The 16,016-nt window shown below is 40.6% G+C and overlaps 1 protein-coding gene across 1 annotated transcript in view; it reads right to left on the bottom strand.

Moving 5' to 3' along the window:
• LOC308407031 (low-density lipoprotein receptor-related protein 1-like) overlaps positions 1-12,329 on the bottom strand; it is a 78,434-nt gene extending 66,105 nt beyond the window's left edge. The window contains exons 1-2 of the mRNA XM_080898410.1: positions 11,738-12,329; positions 1,112-1,258 (exon numbers count right to left, since the gene is read on the bottom strand). Coding sequence (XP_080754536.1) covers positions 1,112-1,258; positions 11,738-11,810 — 220 coding nt within the window. The 5' untranslated portion in view covers positions 11,811-12,329. The remainder of the gene's footprint in view (positions 1-1,111; positions 1,259-11,737) is intronic.
• Between the last annotated feature and the right edge of the window lie 3,687 nt (positions 12,330-16,016).

Below are 16,016 nucleotides of genomic sequence, written 5' to 3'. Positions count from 1 at the left end.
AGATGTGAGTGGTTGGGACAAGAGTCTTTGGGACAGATCCCGCAAGAGTCCAGACAAGAGCAGACACATCCCTGAAGATTCAGACTAAACAAGGCCACATTAGAAGAGCCATAATTCAGCCGAGCAGCATTCTTTGCAGAAAGAGACAAACCTGCCTCCTTATTCAGTCCTAAATTTAACTGTCTGAACATTGCACTGCTTTGTCTTCAAAGCCATTTAAGGCTAGTCATTTTGATGTCTTACATCATATGCAGAAAATACACCGTGATGCATGGGCTATAAAAAAGGTCACTTTTTTCTCCAAAAGGCTCCTCATTGTGATTACAGTGCACCGGCCAAAGCAGGAAAGTACCAGTAATATGGCTGCAGGGTAAGGTTGGGTGATACGTAAGAATTTTCCAACCAACAATTGTCAGTCCAATAAACTGATGATAGGCGATATATTTACGCATGCACAGGCTTTTTGATGGGCGTAGCAATGTAATCATGCACGGACTGATTTGCGTGCTTAGAACACAAAAGAAGTCCAAACACGGACAACCTAATTGGCTTCGTGGAAAATGCATGAAAAACGTTTCCCATTGATGTCACACATGGCACGGAAATGTTGGCTGGAAGAGACATTTTGATTTTTAACTTATTTGTTGTTTGGTTGAGTGTGTAAGACAGACAAATACTGGAACAGCCTGTAAACACGGTTATACTGGAAAAAATAAGCAAGTTTCTATTTGTTTCCTTCCCCACCGTTGTGTTTTTTTTTATATTTAAATAAAATGTTTTTGGTTTTTTTCTGAAAACAGGCGACTGTCGTCCTTTCTTTCTGTTATGAGTTTGAGTAAATGAATCGCTGCTGCACTCTCAGGAGGGTGCATTTGCTCGCAGCTGTGGAGAGCGCCGTTAAAACAGCGCTATTATTTATTTCTGTTGACTGCTTCTGTTAGCTTCAACCAACATTATAAGCAAACTTACTCATGGGCAAATAAATAAATCGCCCTTGTAAAAACGATCGATAGCCTCAGCCCATCGTCGATAGTCAATATATTTGTCCAATCGCCCAACCTTACTGCAGGTGACACACAGGTTTTGGTAGCCGTTCGTGTAGAATATTTACAGATATCTGGAGATTCATCTGAGCCATCTGGACAGTCCTTCTCCCCATCACAGCGCCAGCCTTTGGAGATACAGGTCACCTGGTCCTTACATACAAACTGTTTAGAGCTGCAAGTCTTGGGCTGCTCGTCTGCTTTGGAGCTGGGAGCTGAAAAAGAAAAGCAGGAAAGAAAGGTGATGGTCATAGAATCATAAAATTTAGAGAAAAAAATCACATTAAAAATGAATGAAATTCTAATACTGGTAGAATAGAATAGAATAGAATAGAATAGAATAGACCTTTAATTGTCCCACAAGGGGACATTTGGTTGTAACAGCAGCCAAAAAGACACATATACAAACAAACACTACACAGGACACAGAACAGAAACATACACAATTTTTCTTACATATTTGCATTAAGGACAATGGTTACTATATACAGAGAGTACTGTACAGTTAGTAAATTAAATAAAAATAACTACAGGTAAGAGGCAAACCAGGTTGTAGTCCGAATCGGTTGATTAAATTATTGCAGTTACAGCGCAGATGTAAACATCTATGTTTGTTGGGAGCAGTTCTGATTGTACAGTCTGACAGCTGCAGGGAGGAAGGACCTGCGGAAACGCTCCTTCATGCATCTAGGATGCAGCAGCCTGTCACTGAAGGAGCTCAGACTAACTTTATTTTTATAATGGATAAAAGCAGAAAAAAAACACACTCTCCTCCATACAGACTCTAATTTCCAAATTCAAACCGCATAGATCCTAACTCAGCCGGGCAAAGCAACATGAAAAAGTTACAACTGTGCTTTTTGTGTTCAAAGTTTAAAAAGAAAAGAAAAGAAAAGGCATTCAGAAAAAAAGCTCCACAACCAACAACGTTTCTGTGTTTGTTTGCTGTTTCTCCCTTTTCTTCCGCAATAGAGGAAACAGCATGCTACTATTTTTAAATTACTATTGAAGCTGTGTTTTGTTTTGTTTTAAATTCTCACTATACAGGCTCTTTCATGTGTCGTGGCTCAAGCACAACTGGGCCACGACACATGGGTCCCCTGGGTCGCTGCCTGACCCATGGGAAACTGCAGAACACGGTAGTCCTGGGCAGCAAGTCAGCAGAGATTGCTGAGGCGTACCACACAGGCTAGCCACACCACAGCAATGCTCCTGACACATCAGCAGTCTGACAGTGCTGACATGTTTGAATTTACAAAAACCCATGTCACACAGAGCTCTACCTACAGCAAGAGGCTTGAAAACATATTTTAGTGGCATCAAGCCTCAGGAACAATTTTGATATTATATTTGGTCCTCGCTCTTCCCCAACTTAAAAGAGAAAAATAATAACTTTGCTCGGAGTGCGGGAAAGGGTTTTTTTTTTATTTTGTACTAAACAAAAACATTTAGGTTAAATATATCACACACTATCAGTGGGATTCTCTTCACCTGGCAGTGAACAGTACAGCATAGGTAACCTAACCAAAGACAGACAGAAGGGGGTGGGGGCACCTAAGGCTTCCTAATTTCAGACACCCCTGCTACTAGTAACAGCACAAGTCCCCACCAGGGTTTAGTTTTTGTAATTTAGCTCATTTAAGCTTATAGTACTAAACTAAGTTTTCATCATTATTCTTAAATATATTAGTTAACCTTGAGAAAGCTGAAATTGTGCAAACATTTCCTCTCAGCATACAGAAGAGTGAAAATGGGCAGCTAGAAAAGCACAAAGCAATTGCTTTCTTTTATGCGAGTGGTCAAAAAAAAAAAAAGAGAGAGACTACAATGGTTGTTGTTACTGTACTGTTGTGCAGCAATGCTCTGGGAAGGACAGCACCAACAGTCTCATTGTGATTCTCTGCAGTGACTGAGCCCTCGCTCACCCTGGATGACTTGCCTCCCTATGTACTTGGCAGGCAGGGAGGTGTTTGGGGTGAGTGGTGGAGGGGTGTACCGCAAGCGGGCAAGGATGTGACTGAAATCACAAGAGAGCGCGGAGCTAGTGTATCATTGCAATCATGTCTCTTTTGACTGTCAGACTAAAGGCTTTGGAACTGGACTTTTCTTTCTCTCCATCGGACAATGTATGTTTAAGTAAAGCAATAAGACTTCTGAGTGTCATGTTTTTGTACTACAATAAGAATCTAAAGGGCTGCAGGGATCAAACTGCAGCACTCCCATTATACAGCAACACCTTGATACTCAAGGAGATAAAGAGAGAGTGCTAGATTTTAAAATGCAGAGCTACAGCCTTGAGTTTTTTTCTCTTCTCTCTTCTTAAACAAAGGCTGGAGGAAAGCTTAAAAACAGTTTCAAGTGGTGCAGAAGAAGAAGACTTAAATGTAGCTTTAAGACATCATACTCCAGAATCTGTTAAATGTCACAAGGCTCCGATAGGAGGCTAAATCTGAGATACTGTAAGAGTGAGAAAGGGAAGCAGTATAAGAATGGACAGAGACCATGAGAGATGGAAGCTAGCCATGGCCTGAGGCCAGCCTGTTACTTTTGCTTTCTTTCAGCCTACTGATGCCCCGATGCATTCTGGATGGCGAAAAACACACATTAGCCTGTGCTCATATGTCTTGATTTACTCTATCTAGAGAGCCAACACCCCAAAAATAGCGTCACTGGTTGAGCTGAGCTGAAATGAATTGAAGTATTGAAACCTCCTCTAAGTTTAGATGCTGTGTGAAGCAGCTAAGCTGATCCAGTTATTGCCTGTGAGTTGACATGAAACTGGAAATAAAATTCTGTGGGATCTAATTTTATCATCCCTTTACACACCAGCATGAAATGACCGCAGAGGGGAGAACCTCCGAGTCTAATTGGAGGTTGTGGCTGAGGAGGGGTTGGAGAAGGAGAGGAAGACTGGCAACCCTCCCCTTCAGCAGTGCTTTTTCAAAGCCCACTGAAATATCTCAAACAGAGATGTGAATTGTTAATTCAGGCTTCAAAGTCATTGTTTTTTTCCACAGCTAATGCCAGTTTTGGGGATGGGTGGGTAGGTGAGGGTCCAAATTAAACTGGGCTGTTAAAGTACTAGTACTCACATGAAAAAAAGTCATGTGTACACCTTTTATTTAGGCTCCTGAATCAATGAATATACTCTACTTTCATGAGCTTGTACAAGGCTGGTGTTCAACAGAGTTCCCTCCCGATAATGCCATTCCAACTAAAGCTTTTCCTGGCAGAGCTTAACAGCAACTTCATAAAACCTCTGTGACTAAATACTAGAAAATTCAACAGCATCGAATATATTGCAACCACAAAACAAGAGGAATATCACATTTTAGAAAGAAACAACAACAACAACTCCTTCTGTTTTTCACAACTTTAAAAAAGATCAGGTATGACAACCACATCCTTCCACGCTAAAGATAATTTGAGAAAAAAAAACATCCTGTGGGTATCTGCTGAAGCAAAAACTCGTCTAATTAGAGAGAAACATGAGAAAAATAACCTTCAGAGCCTAACGTGAAATCCTCAAGAGTTTAGAACTTCATACCATTGCTCAGTTTTTGCAACTTTGGAAACTCTACAGGAAAACAAGCTTCTGCAGACAAATTACATTGTGTGCAAAAATATTTATCGGCTGTTATTTAAAGCATTTTTAAAAAAAGAAGAAAAAAAAACCTTCCACATAAACAAAGTCTATTATTTAATTATAGTTCAGTTCTGTTGCACTGACGATGTATTTTACTGAAGAAATCTTTGTAGAAAGAAAGATATTAAAAGCTTTCCATGTGAACATAAGGCTAGAAGTGAAGGCCAATATGCTACCAAAGTGTCTTTAATATGCATCCAATAGAAACAGGATTAGTTTTTTTTTTCTTTAAAAAAACAAACAAACAATAATTTAAACCTCTTAGGCGGTGAAGGAGAACTGTACGGACACTAAATGAAGATCTTGGTTGAAATATTAGAAATTAGAGACCAATTCTACCTTGATATTTGTGATGTTGTGTGCTATGCAATTTTACTTACCAATAAAAAACAAACAAACAACAACATTCAAGAGTTTTCTTCTGGTTAATAGTCAATGAAAACTAACTGTGCAACTGAGCAAATACCACAAATTTCATTTTTCTTCATTGATATAATTTAACTGCACCTTCCTTCCTTGGTGCTGTGAGGAAAGACCAAAGGACTAAGCATGACTGTCTGACACAAAATCCTCCACACTGTTGTCACTAAAGGTTTTTGAACAAATGCTGTGTTGACACCCACAAAATGCTCTAAATCACTGAGCTACTTCCTCCTATGTGGATGCTCAGGCTCCATTTGGCTGACTGGGTTTGACTTCTAGCATACCATCACTTGTATGAGGCCACACTGTACTTCCTTATGCTGAGCAGCTAAAGCTCTGCACTGTCTAAACAGGACACACTGACTTGCCCCCAAGCACTGTACATAGGAAAAAGCATTAGATACGAGCGAATGAGCAAATACCTGAATGTATACAGAGCCTGGCTCTTCTAGAAACATCCCTCCCGAGTGCCTTACAAGAATATAGTATTTTCACTCCTTTTTTGTTTTGCTTTTTATAAAGATGAAATATACGTGTTGCTTTGTTTTTATCCAATCCAAAAACTTTAAGGTTGAGAGAAAGTTCGCTGGGTGGAACAGGATGTAGTGGTGAGTAAATGGTGCTGTGGCACCAATTCAGCTGCCAAGTGATGGAGGCCTCCAGACACTATCACCAGCTGGGGCACCACACTGACCCAATTTCGTCCCTCCCAATCTGTCTGACTCAATATGGCCATCCGTGCTGTACAGATCAACTCCAGATCCATGTAGCACATTCCAGCACCTTCTAATTGGTTTCATATGTATAGCTTTGCCTCAAAAAGACAATCAGTTACAGATGAACAGCTAGACTTTAAAGGAGCCTTACAGTTTTCATTTTGAATTCCAGAGAAAAACTGGTTGTTTCTCTTTGCTAGCCTGTTAGCAAAGGGTTAAAAAAGTTCAGTTTGACTGCTGTGTACCAGAAGCTCGGCATAGTTAAAACAGTATATCACCGCTATACGGACTGTCCTATATAGGCACAAAAAACAAACAGCTTGATATATTAAAAGGCACTTTTGTTTCACAAGCATGCATCTAAAACTGAGCACATCCCAGAGTTCAACCCGATCAATGCCCTTGTGGAATATTTTGAGGCTGAGCAATAGAGCATGGATTTTATTGTGAAAAAATAAATGGGCCTCTGGGTCTCAGTTGGGCTACTAGGTGTGATGACAGTGACATGAGAAAGTGGGAATGAAACCAGGGCTGTTCCTCATCACCCATCACTTCGGCCCTTCCCGCTCCTTCTATGTGGCGCACAAACCTTTCAGAGCAGCTTAGAGAGAAAAAAAAAAAAAACACACAACAACAAAAACCTCCAAAACACACACAACCCAACTACAGGCTGTAATTAGAGCCTTGAAGTCACATTTAAAGCGAGTTTTCTGTGCTTCGTTTAGCAGAAAGTCAAAGCAAGAATCCCTGCATTATGTGTAAAAAATGAAAATCAAGTAGCCAATGTTTTTTGTATTCCATTAATTATTCAGATGGAAGAGAGCATTTTCTTCTAACCAAAATCAGTGCACTTTCAGTGAGAAGAGGGTGGAAAATAAAGTACAGCCTCATATGTATAGAACAGAACAACACAACGGTGATAAACACAATCTGACCTAAGGCCCTTCACAGGCCACTGAAGCAGCAACAACTTGGCTTTGTGCTGAAGCACTTAAACTAGCTCACAGTGAATTTGTATCCACTGGCTATTCAAAATCTAAACCACACCAGGCATTTCACTGAGGCTAAACATGCACGAACAGCAGAAGCCTGAGTCAGAGTTAGCCTCTCTCTAGCGCCTAAGAGGCTTGTTGTTGTGCCACTGCACAACAAAAGTCTACAGCTTTGACCTCACATGTAACCCGATGAGGCTCTGCAGGTTTTCAAAAGCCTGCGCAGTAAAATGCAATGCAGTAGAAGACATGCATTGACTTAATTTGATTGATGGATATAAAAGAAAATGTAAGTAGGCTCAGAGTCTGCCGAACGAAAGCTCTTCTAAACCCTGTAGTCTCTGCAGAACACGGCTCCGTGAAGCCACAGAGGAAAAGTCAACCCAGATTCAGCAGTTATGAAAACAGAATCTGCGAGCTAGAAATTAATGCTGGACCACATAAATCGAGGCATTCGCTGCAAGTCAGATGCTTGCAAATCCTGAAAGGTAGGAATAAGGAACCAATTCACTATGGCCACAAACAGGAGGGCTGACATGAGTTGGAAGATGATTGTTTCTTTGATTTAATGTGACTGGATTGCTATGAATCCCTCATTAGACTAAAGGAGGCAGGAGGGGGGATGTTACTGGCTCAATAAATGCCTGGAATGAGTCACAAACAATACACAAATGAGTTGTCATCCACTTCACATCTCAACAGATGACCTCTTTGTTAGTGGTGAAATCATCAATCCGGGCTGTGAAATCCCAACTTTTTTTGTGTGTTTTCACAAAATGTTCTCAAGATGTTAAAACACAGCTGGTACCTCAGCACCAGCATCGATCAGTTAAAGCTAATGAACAGTTGTCTCTTGTAAATAAAAGTTTCAATTATAAATTTCCTTCAGAATAACAGGAGGACACAGCTTTTTAATTTTTTTAACTTGTCATAAAAAGCTATGGATCGCTGCAAAAACAGTTAAAGTCAAATACTACACTTAGCGTTCAGTCGTCGAAGTATTCTCTGAATAAACTGCAACAGGTTAAAAGAGTTACACAAGAGTTCAGCAAGACCACCGCTAATTATTTTTTCCTACAACATCATGAGAAGTGCTTGTACTTTTGCCCTTCCTGATGCAATCCTAAAGGGATTTGTGACACTTTTTGGCATTGAACCGGGAACTCTTGTAAGATCAATGTGTAAAACACCATACTATGGAACTAGCAGTAGATGTGCCTTTGCCATCTCAACACATGAATGCCATGAAAGTTTTCTGCATGTGCTGTCACCGTCCAGTGGAAAAAACCACTGAGACTAAAGTAAACAAGTTTAATAAATTGCAGCAAGCCATGAAATTGGGACGCTATCTTCATGTATAAAGATCCGCTCCTCTTCCCAGGTGTGAAAGCAGCCGAGTGTCTCTGCGATCGATCGGATCTCTAGTCAAGCGCAAAGACAGTAACGCTGCCAACGTCTTAGCGTGCATGCCAACAATACTGACACACAAATCGGAAGTCTCTAAAAAAAAACAAAAAAACAAAAGCTGACAAGCTAGGTGTTCAGCTTGTAGGATCAGTAGTCTCACAGCTGTGCCAGATGTAAAACAAAGTTTTAATCTTTTGCAGTTTTGTTCATGTTCTGCAGCTTTAAAAAATATGACATTTCTAAGAGTTATCATAGTAACACTGGACGGGAACCGAAAGCAAATTAAAACACGTTGCCTGAGTCAATTGTCGCAAAAAACCCCAAAACAAAACAAAGCAAAAAAACCAGTATATCTTACAGATCTTAATTACCACAAACCCACACTTCCTATTTGGCTAAAAAAGCCAATCCGGTTCTTTTTGTGGTTTTAGAAGCCGAACAGAATAAACAGTGATGTAACTTGTAGAAAACACCAATTACAGCACATCCCTGCTATTCAAAGTCAACAAACACTGTGGTCTGACTCCTTCGATATGTGGCCAATAACAGTGAAGACAGTTGTGTTAATCTCATTTTACCTTCCAGTCACAGTTGACTGTGATGCAGCGCAGGAAGTGGGAGGATAAAAGTGGATCTTCACACCGACAACAATCAGGAACACCGCTTTCAGCTATCATCATTTCGCAAATATTTGTTGCTCAAACCAGAAGAACAAGAATGCAAAACCTCCTGCACATAAGCTTTACATTAAATTTCACATAGAAATCAAAGAATGTATACAGTCTGGACATCTGGCTTTATTTTACTCCTACTTTTTACTTTTCTTTTTTTTTTTTTTATTCTCTTTGACAAGACTCTGAATGGCAGGAAATCTTTCTGGGGGATATCTACAGCAGATGGGTTTGCAGTCAACAGTCATTCTCAGGTGTACAAAGTTACAAAACCCACTCCCCAGTGACCTCCACTCAAAGGAGCTGAAGAGAGCAATCCAAGTTCTATTATCTGTTGAATTTGTACGAAGGACGCCAAATTTTTCCAGCAGATGTTTCCAGTGACAGCTCAGAGGAAAAGGTCTCGTTACGAGGGTCAGGCAAACTCACTCTAGACTCCTCAGGAATTCAACCCCTTCTGCCTCTGACCCACATTTAAACATTTCTCAATATCTTTGGCCTCACAGGAGTGTTGCTGTAAGGATACTCTATAATTGGTTCAAAATATCTAAGGTTTTATTTAACATTGTATCATTTAGCATGATGAAATCTGTTATTTTGAAACATAAAAACCCTTAAAAAAAGGAATCAGATAATGAAGTAATATCCTGTTTAATTCTAAACTACATTTACTGTAATGTCAATTACAGCTGACATGATTAGCCAATTCTCTCCCAATTAATCAGTTAGGTTTGCCACATATATTCCTGATTCATCACTTAGACTATTAAAAGGTCAGAAGATTGTTAAAAATTCTTAACACGATTTGGCAACTTTAGCTGGCTTATTTTAGATTTTTTAAAAACCACACTGATAAACAGCCCAAGAAAACCATCGATTAAAAACCTGGAGCTTCAATTTTCTTCTTCTTCTCACATCTCAACTTTCTTTTACACAAAACACAAAGCGTATGACGTTCCATCTTCTCAAATGTTAGAATTTGCTGCTTTTTTTTGCTTGTTTGCTCTGACTGAAACAGCAATGGGGTTTAGGCCTGAGACATGGACTAAACAAGCCATTTGAATGGGACATTCTGGGCTCTATAAATTGTGTAAGAGACTTCTTCTTCTTCTTCTTTTTTTAAATGCCAGATCACTAATGAAAATATCCATTTGTTACAGCCATAGCGATCACACAGTTGGAGCACGCATCAATTCAAATTCAGCCTGTATCTCCTCACACTCTCCAACAAACTCGTGGATTCATTAGAAGATCAGTAACAAAGGGATCTGTCCAGATGATTAATTGTTCATGTTTCCCCACTCACTATAAGAAAAAGGATTGAAAACTTTGCCCCCTCCCCTTGGCCCAACACAGTTCCTCAGCTAAATCAACTGCTAATAATGACATAAGACACATATAGCTCCATGGTTTCCATCCCTGATTCCCTGTGATGTAACTTTTGTGCTAACTTCAGACTATCACATTTTTCATTGTTATGTGACTCTTGGTGAAGTTTTTTTCTTTTTCCCTTTTTTTTTTTTTTTGCTACACCCTCCCAGCTCTTCAGCAACAACACCCCTCCTCCTTAGTCACATTTAAGTTGGATTAATGGTCTCCTCCCTGTGTCCAGATGTTACATAGTGATGGAGGAGGGGGAAGAGGAGCTTGCCCCCTCCTGTAACCTCAGTTATGCCTTTCCCTCTGGACAGCCTCCCTCAAAAAAATCTGATGAAACTTATATAAGAACTCCAAACAATGAGCGGACCTCTGTAGCATTAACAGATGTTAATGCCTTACTTCACTCTCGGGCACTCAAGTAAGCTTACGCTAGAGAAATAAACAGGCCAGAGGCGGATGATGGCACCACCTGTGAATGAGTTTTATATTATATGAGTGTAGTTTCAATATATAATATGAAAAGAAAGAAGAAATCTGAAAATACTTAAGAAAAAAGGGAAAGCTGTCAGCTCAACAGGTCTGCAATGCATTCTCACAAGAGCATTGGCGCATTTGATAGCTCATTATTGCCATCAGGGAAAAATGTGGGGAGTAGTAGGGGAGCTGAGACTTAACAGGATAAATGCACGTTTTGTTCGTTTCACTATCACTCAGGACCTGGCTGTCACAAACACTGTGATTTCCAGGCATCTCCAAACGCTACACGTCGGGGCAAGCCGCGCCATTAAGCAAGCAGACACAACTGTTGTTTGCGTTTGTGGCAAGTACCTGAAAACAAACATGTAAACTGACCTAAACGATGCCTCCGCACAGGTTTGATACTGAAGTCGTGCTGTACCGATTTCGTGAATTGAAGAAAAAACCCAGCCGACTTGGTTTGAATGGAAAACCGTAAGATGTAATATATATCTTTTATTTCTCTTTTTTTATTAAATGCAAGGTGGATTTGGGCATTCTGACACAGCCAGTGAGAAATCCCGTCTTCAGTGAGAAAATAGGTCGCTCGTGCCAGTGTTGTGATAGCCTTTTACCTGCTTCATATTCTAGCATGACTAACCTGACTGTCTCCTATCCTTACAGGGAGGCCCATTCTGTCTGCTCAGACAGGGGCTCTGCTTTAAAAAACGCAGCCAGATTTTAGGCCAAAAACAACCACAGCACCGCTTTATCCGTGCGCTACTTTCTCTCGTTTAAAGGCTTCCCAAAAACGATCGATCTCCCCCTCCCCCTCCGTGATAATAACACACTGTGTTATTATCACGGCAACCTATTCATGGTGTTCGCTCCAACTCTGGTGAACGCAGGCCTGTGCGCAGATGCTTTGCAGACGGGAGGAAAAAAAGTGCTCATGCTTTTCTCGAGTATCACAATGCAAGATTAACACAACAGGCTTTCTTACCTACGGTCGCACCGTTAGGAGATGCGATCTCCAAGCAGAGTATAAATCCCAAGTAAAACAACCTCATCGCCATCTCCTGATGAACTGCCCGATGGCACTGCTGGTTAGAAAGGAATAGATGAAAAAGTTGGCCGGATTTCTAAAACCAAGCAGCCACCTCATCCGAACCCTCTCAGTGGTCCGGGTGAGATTGTCCGGCACGCTGGCCGCTTCGAGACGGGCTTCTGCAATAAAGGGAGACTTGCTACAGCCCGATGAGGCTATAGGCAATGCTGCAGCACAGTCATGTATATTTCTAATTGATTATCGGCATTCAAACATGATGCACAGTGTACCCTCTGTCTCCCTGTGCTTGCTGGGGTCTCTGTTTCACCACACCATGCCACCAGAATCGTCCGCTGGTATAGAATAAGCTCGGCAGCCGCCGACTCCGTTCAGCTCATTCCGTGCTAAACTTAAAAAAAAGAAAAGAAAAAAAAAAGAAAAATTAAATGGTAAAAATCTTTTTTCCCGACTAAGCGCCAACGTCTCCCTGTGCTTGTGGCAGCATGAGTGGATGGTCAGCCTCTCAAGCCCCAGCACTGTGGATGAGTCCGTGACGTAACGACTGACTCCTCTAAAAAAAAAAAAAGGATAACTAAGAGGGAAACGACCCATCTGCGCATGCCCCAACACGACTCTTTTTTTTTTTTTTTTTTTTTTCCCCTCCTGTTTCATGGGCTTTTTCATCAACCGTGGAGGTGGGATAGAGAGGTGGAGCTGCAGCTGTCCTACTGATAAAGCCATGTTGGCTCAATTTTCTTTCTCCAAAAAGTTAGAGTAACGCAGTAAGTTCTGTTTTGGTTTTTTAGAAAAACAGCAAGCTGTTTTAAAACGTGCTGAACGCAACGTCTGGGTTAAAGTATACCCCCCTCCCCAAATAACTTAAAGGTAATTAACTTTAAACAGGTAGAAGAAATAATTAAGAGTGAAATAAAACCTTGCCTTTAAATGTAAACGCGGTTTTCTCGTCATTATCCCAGTATCACATTTTTATTTAGGTTACACGTCAAAGGCGTGAAGTCTGAGTGCAATAAATCGTGTAGCCTGAGGGGGTGGGGGAGACGTCAACCTCTGGTTTCGTTACTAAATCATGCCCCCTGGTGGCACGTAAAAATGACAACTCGATGCGATTGTTATGAAATACGTGTGTGTGTGTGTGGGGGGGGGGGGTCAGTATTTATATGTGTATGTGATATGTTTTACCAAAGTTAACAATTAAATTGCATTTAAAAACTTATATGTAGATATATATATCACCATTTTACTCAAAGAGCAATGAGACTAAACGCATTTCCAAAAACATACAGACTGTTTTTTTTTTGTTGTTTTTGTTCTTTGGGTTGTTTGTCTGTTTTTAAACAGAGCTTTTTTTTTCTTTTTAATTATTTCAATTTGCGAAAAGACCGGATAGGTTCATTAACCATCCAAACCTACAGGGGGCACTAGAAACTTAGATTTCGAGAGAGGCATGCAGACTAACTCCGTTCACTAACAAAGCAAAATAGAGTCCAGCAGTTTATTGCAATGGTTGGTAAATTTTACCTGATAGAACATCTGAGAAATGTCCGATTAAAGAACCGCTTGTTTAAAAAGAGAATAAAATGCCTCTGAATGCGAAAAATGCTCATAAATGACTCTTTCTCTAAGTGTATGGTGGGTAATGCAGTGGATGTCTCCCACTCAGTCAGTCATGGGTACTAAAAACAACAGCTGTGCATTTCGCTGCCCAAACTGACGGTCATTTTGCTGCCACCAGTGTTAAGAATAGGAATTTCTTTTCAGGGGTGTTCAGCTTACAGATGTTTACCCAAAGCCCGAATCACACGAGAGAATGTCAAGTATGCAGAGAATCTGTGAAAAACATGCTTGAAAATTCTGGATGTCTGTTTAAAGCAAGCATATTTAATTTGAGTTCAAGCATGAAACTTGAATATAAATAAAAAGAAGGTTTGCAAGGAAATGCTGTGGTGGTAACTTAACTGTTTTGCAGCCACGCATTGCATGCATTTCAGTAATGCTCCCTTGAAGCTTTTCTGGAAAACATATTTACTGCCAGCAAATTTGTCTGCTTTTTTTTTTTTTTTTTAAAAACTTGCTGTACATCCTGTCTGTCAGTGCACTCAATTACCGCAAACCCTTGTGTCACCTCCACCTTTTGTGAAAGGAGGTTTGTGCATTGTCATTTAAAAAAAGACAGACGCCAGCATGTTGTGTGGGAGACAGGTTGAAAGAGTGCCAGCATAAACACTCCCAGACCACATGTTCTCCCAGGGCAGAAGGGCTGGCTTCTCTCCAGGCACATCTGCACACAATCCCTCAGCTCTCAGCGAGTGAGCCAAGGAGACAGAGCGGGGCAAAGGAGGGAAAGGAGAAGGGAGAGAGAAAAGCATTCCCAGACAGGGAGAACCTATCTGTTATGTGAAAAGTACCATGGTGTCAGTGATGAAAGTGATGACATCTGACTTAAAGAAACAAACAAAACAAAACAAAAAAGACAAAGAGAGCGAGAGAAATGATGAAATTTAAAATACAGACAGACAAAAATTTACTCAGTTTGAAAAAGAAGTAAAGTTTTGTGACTGAGGACTCACCACCATCATTGCAAATCTGTACATCTGTATCACACCGTTAGTTTACATGCCAAGGTCTGCTTGGCTGCAGTCATTACTTGTATCCTTGAGAGAAGATGGATTGCTGCATAGACAAAGCTGCTGACTCTCACTTAGCCACAGTCTACGTTTTTTTAATGTATGCATGCCTTATGGCTGCAGATGCATGTGATTTTCCACACATTTTTACCCCGATGTACATATTTTTTTTAAACACACACGCATCCCACTTCCTATTAAGCTTTCCTCAAGGTTTTTCTTGTTTTCTGCCCTTTGGTTTACTGGCAGAATGTGGCGCTGTGCTTTTCTTCTTCTTCGTCTTCTTTTTTTGTTGTTGCTAAAAGGTAATTACTGAGCAAGCAATGCTGACAACACCTGAGGAATGCAAAGCATGCAGCACTGGGCTGTGTTCTAACCACCCACCAACCTCTCCCCACTCACCACACCTCGCTTCTCCCCATCTGTGACCCTCCCCCATTGCAGCCAACTAGCAACTACTTTCACAGGGATCGTAGATGCAGATGTTATACGCAGCACTGACGTGATTCTACCAGGAAATATGAATCAACAATAGGTTACTGCAGATTAAACTTCTTCATTAAAAAAATCAATGAAATTATGATTTTTTTTCTCTTAGTGTGGAGGAAAATCCTATCCAAAAAAACCCTTCCTCTTTCCCAACAGGCCCTTTTATTCCCGTTACTGGTGAATTTGCAGTGTGTGTTGGCTAGCTCGGGCACACTGCTGACTGAGTCACTCCCCAAACTGTCCTTGAGCTCTGTGGAACTCACAGCCCATCTGGCTGAGTACTTGCACAGATACACACACATCAAAACATTGCATAGATTTAAGCAGGGGAAGTAAATGACTATGGGTGACCCAGTTGTGGTTTGAAACTGGTCCAGTCGAAAAAGAATCAATATCTGGCTGGAGAGAATGATGCCATACATAGAATAATGTTATTTTGTCAACCAATGCATCAAGTTTTGACATTGCACGCGTGCACATACTTGGGAGACAGCGATAGAGGGTGGAGAGAGACACAGAGATTATGAATTCAGCTGAGCCTCTCCCGTCTGTCTGACTAGACCATCATGATGAAATCTGGATGAAATCCCTTGTGCATGTAGATCAACCTAAGTTTACGGGCTCGGTCTGAATTTTACAGTCAGAGATGTAATATTCACATACGACAGTTAGGTAAGAAACAATGTAGCTGATGTTGCGTATGTTTTCTGCAAACATGAGGATTAATCAGAGTACACAAGAAAAGGCTCGGGGGTAAAAAGATTTATATGGCAAGCAGCTCGTGTTAATAAAAACAGTTATCGTGCATTGTGAAAATATATTAATAGAAGGGTGGGAGCTCATTTTAATTTTACTTAGAAAATCTTGACATCATTTTCTATTTATTTTTAATACATAAGTATGGAAACAATTAGTAGTTCCAGTTGTCCAACAAGTTTTTAATGACAATAACCTATCATTAGATCATTCCCGTTAAACACACACACACACACACACACACACACACACACACACACACACACACACACACACACACACACACACACACTATTTAATGACTACATTTCCCCTTTTGACACAAAAGTTGGCATAGCAACATT

The sequence above is a fragment of the Rhamphochromis sp. 'chilingali' genome (genome assembly GCF_963969265.1).
Source record: "Rhamphochromis sp. 'chilingali' genome assembly, chromosome: 12".
Taxonomy (NCBI): Eukaryota; Metazoa; Chordata; class Actinopteri; order Cichliformes; family Cichlidae; genus Rhamphochromis; species Rhamphochromis sp. 'chilingali'.
The sequence above is the reverse complement of the archived record's forward strand: the minus strand, read 5'-3'. Positions and strand labels throughout refer to the sequence as shown.